Source organism: Corapipo altera, unplaced genomic scaffold (assembly GCF_003945725.1).
Source record: "Corapipo altera isolate COAL_440 unplaced genomic scaffold, ASM394572v1 91, whole genome shotgun sequence".
NCBI classification, from domain to species: domain Eukaryota; kingdom Metazoa; phylum Chordata; class Aves; order Passeriformes; family Pipridae; genus Corapipo; species Corapipo altera.
This window is the reverse complement of record NW_020885086.1, coordinates 196,941-200,803: the sequence shown is the minus strand read 5'-3', so window position 1 is coordinate 200,803 and position 3,863 is coordinate 196,941. Positions and strand designations below refer to the sequence as shown.

The 3,863-nt window shown below is 60.7% G+C and overlaps 1 protein-coding gene across 4 annotated transcripts in view; it reads left to right on the top strand.

Annotated features, from left to right (window-relative positions):
- Nucleotides 1-3,262, top strand: part of GATAD2B (GATA zinc finger domain containing 2B) — a 15,125-nt gene extending 11,863 nt beyond the window's left edge. For all 4 annotated transcript variants that reach the window (XM_027669531.1, XM_027669528.1, XM_027669530.1 and 1 more), the window contains exons 8-11: nt 30-232; nt 591-701; nt 901-1,018; nt 1,368-3,262. In XM_027669531.1, coding sequence (XP_027525332.1) covers nt 30-232; nt 591-701; nt 901-1,018; nt 1,368-1,501 — 566 coding nt within the window. In that variant the 3' untranslated portion in view covers nt 1,502-3,262. The remainder of the gene's footprint in view (nt 1-29; nt 233-590; nt 702-900; nt 1,019-1,367) is intronic.
- Nucleotides 3,263-3,863: the final 601 nt, after the last annotated feature.

Here is a 3,863-nt window from a genome sequence, read left to right as displayed (position 1 = left end):
GGTATCCCATGATCCCTGTGCCATTCCAGGGAAGAGCTGCCCGGTGTCCCTGCGCGTGGAGCCCTTCGTGTGCGGGCAGTGCCGCACGGATTTCACGCCACACTGGAAGCAGGAGAAGGGCGGGCGCATCCTGTGCGAGCAGTGCCAGACCTCCAACCAGAAGAAGGCCCTGAAGGCTGAGCACACGAACCGCCTCAAGAACGCCTTCGTCAAGGCCCTGCAGCAGGAGCAGGTCAGGCCCGGGATGCGCCGGAGCTGGGGGAAAACAGGGATCTGCAGTGGGAGCGCTAACACACCCAGCCCAGCCCATTCCAAAGCACCCATCCCATCCCAAACCACTTGCCCATCCCATCCCGCTCATCCCATCCCATCTTGCTAGCCCCATCCTACCCTTTTCCAGTTTTCCCTTGGGAAGCCTCTTACCCACTCGCTGGCTTGTTTTTGCATGGGGAATCTACAGATTGCTGGGATAAATGGGATAAAACTCAATCTGAGATGGAATCCAGGTGCTGGGTGTGGGAGGTGTCCTGGAAAGGGGCAGGGGCCCATTCCAGGTGGGAATGTGACGGGCTGGGCATTCCCTGGCACAGGAGATCGAGCAGCGGCTCCAGCAGCAGGCGGCCCTGTCCCCCACGGCCGCTCCTGCCGTTCCCAGCGTTGGGAAACAGGACGGGATCCTGCGGCACCACACGCTCCGGCAGGTGGGAACGGCATGGCAATGGGGGGTGGGATGAGCAAGAGGGGATGGGGAGAGGGGAGGGCACGGGATGGGGTGGGATGGCATGGCATCATTGGGAGGGGACAGGCTGGGATGATGGGGATGCCCCACTGTGCCAATCCCCCATTTCGGGTGGTCCCAGAGCCCCCCAGTGTATCCATGTCTGTGTCCTGTCCCCCCAGGCCCCGCAGCCCCAGAGCAGCCTCCAGCGTGGAATTCCCACCTCCGCCCGCTCCATGCTCTCCAACTTCGCCCAGGCCCCGCAGCTCTCCGTGGCCGGGGGACTCCTCGGGATGCCAGGTACGGACCCTCCCAGGGACAGGGGTGGGATGGGATGGGATGGGATGAGTGGCATGGGATGGCATGGCATGGCATAGCATGGCATGGCATGGCATGGCATGGCATGGCATGGGATGAGCAGGATGGGATGGCATGGGATGGCACAATGGAAGGGGATGAGCAGGATGGGATGAGCAAGATGGGATGGGATGGGCTGAGCAGGATGGGATAGGACAGGCCCTGCTGTGCCCCTTGGATTGCCGAGCCAGCTTTGGGAATTCCCACCTTGCTCCTGCCCCCGATCCCAAGGAGGGGGTGGTGGGTTTTGGCACGCTCCAGCTCTGGGGTGCCGAGGGTCCATGTCCCGCAGGGGTGAACATCGCCTACCTGAACGCCGGGATCGGCGGCCACAAAGCGTCGAGCCTGGCGGACCGGCAGCGGGAATACCTGCTGGATATGATCCCGCCCCGCTCCATATCCCAGGCCATCAGCGGACAGAAATAGCGCCCGCTGCCCCCACCCGCCTGCAGTGCCTGCACTGGGCCAACTGGGCCGGACTGGGCCAGACTGGGCCGGACTGGGGCCTCCGCTCCGGGAAAACGCGACGAGAAACCGGAAAAAATCCCACCTGGGAAAACAGACAGACAGACAAACCGACCCCACCCCCACTTCAGACAGCGCCCGCTCCTTCTCCCAGCCCCAATTCCCTTGGTTTTCCAGCAGGGATCGCTCCCTGGGCGTGAGGCTGGGGCGGCTCCGGCCGCTGGCCGCTGGTTTTGTATTGCCGACGCTTTTTCCTTGTGTTGTGGATTGGTTTTTTGCCCTTTTTTCCTTATCCCCCCTCCCATTTTCCTTCGCTCCCTGGATGGTTAAAGCTTTTTTACCCCTTTCCCAGAAGACTTTGGCAGGGCACCTTCCCAGAATTCCAGGCCCCATGGGGGGGAATTTAAGGGCAGCCTGTGCTGATTCCGGGGGGAGTTGGGGTCCCAAACCCCCTTTGGCTCCGATCCCAGGGGTCCCAAACCCCCTTTGGCTCCAATCCCGGGGGTCCCAAACCCCCTCAGCTCCAATCCCAGGGTGTCACAGCACCCCCAGCTCCGATTCCAGGGTGTCACATCCCCCTTGACTCCAACCCTGGGAGCCATAAATTCCTTTGGCTCCCATCCCAAGGATCCCATACCCCCTCAGCTCCAACCCCGGGGTGTCCCAACCCCCAGGGCTCCGCAGAAGGATCCACGAGACGCCGATCCTGACCCTTTTGGATCCAATCCCGGGGTGTTACAACCCCCTTGGCTCTGCAGGATCCAGGAGACGCTGATCCTGACCCCTCGGATCCCATCCCAGGGATCACAAAGCCCCTGGGCTCCGCAGAAGGATCCAGGAGACGCTGATCCCGACCCCTCAGATCCCATCCCAGGGCACCACAACTCTGTTGGCTCCGCAGAAGGATCCAGGAGATGCTGATCCCGACCCCTTGGCTCCGATCCTGGGGATCACAAAGCCCCTCGGCTCCAATCCTGGCATGTCCCAACCCCCTGGGCTCCAGAAGGATCCAGGAGACACCGATCCTGACCCCATGGATCCCATCCCGACCCTTTGGATCCCATCCCGACCCTGGGGCTCCCTTATCCGGAGCCTGCTGGGTGTCCTTGGACGTCCCTGGGACCAACGGATGGAGCTGGACCCGCTCCCGGGGTTCCCTCCCTGTGACACAAAGGGACCCCTTGAGGTGCCACCCCGGGGTGTTCCTGTCCCTATCACCCTCTGGGGCAGGTGGTGAAGCCAAGCTGGGTGGCCTCAGGCCTGGTGAGTCCCTCTGTCCCCAGTCCTATCTCCAATCCTGTCCCAATCCCTGCATGTTCTGGAGCCACTTGCCCATGTCACCTGTGTCCCCTGGGAATGGTGACAGGGTGGCACTGGGGTCTCTGATGTCACCTGTGTCCCCTGGGAATGGTGACAGGTGACACCAGCATCCCCTGTGTCACCTGGGGGGGTGCAGGGGGTCCCTGATTGGCACCAGGGTCTTTGGGGTCCCCTGTGTCACTGGTGTCCCCTGGGGGTGGCACTGGGGGGTCTCTGGTGTCCCCAGGAGGTGTCAGGGACACCCCAAACCAAGGAATGAGCCGTGAGAAAACGCTCGATTTGCACTTAAACCTTCACGGGCCCTTACCCACCTTCTTCATCCTCCTCATCCCCACCTTCCTCATCCTCCCACTCACCTTCCTCATCCTCCCCCTCACCTTCCTCATCCTCCCCCTCACCTTCTTCATCCTCCTCCTCACCTTCTTCATCCTTCTCCTCACCTTCCTCCCCCTCACCTTCCTCCTCTTCTTCCTCCTCTTCCTTTTCCTCCTCCTCCTCTCCCTCACCCTCCCCCCCCATTCCCAACGCTTTTTTCCCAGTTTTTTAAGGTTCAATGAGATTTTTAAGGAATTCCCATTTTTTCCCTGAATTTTTGACCCTTTCCTCAACATTCCCAACTCTCTTGTGCAATTCCCAAACTCCGCCTCCCTGAATTGGGGGTGGGGGGGAGAGACCCCCACCCACCCTCTAAAGCAATTGGGGGGACCCCCAAGCAACCCCTGACTTGGGGGAGGGGGGGATCCCACCCCTAATTTAGAGAGAGGGGACCCCACTCCCTAAACATGGGGGGGACCCCACCCCACCCCTGCACTGGGGGTGACCCCTCTCTACCCCCCCCCAAAATTCAAAGAGCACTTACCATGGAGGGGGTCAGACCCCCCCCAGAAAGAAGCAAAAGAACAGTGGGGGGTTTACAGTTTTAATTTTTTTTTTTAATTTAGTGGGGTTTTATGTCAAATTTATAATTTTGGGGGTGCTTTTGTTGGTTTGACCTTTTTCAGCT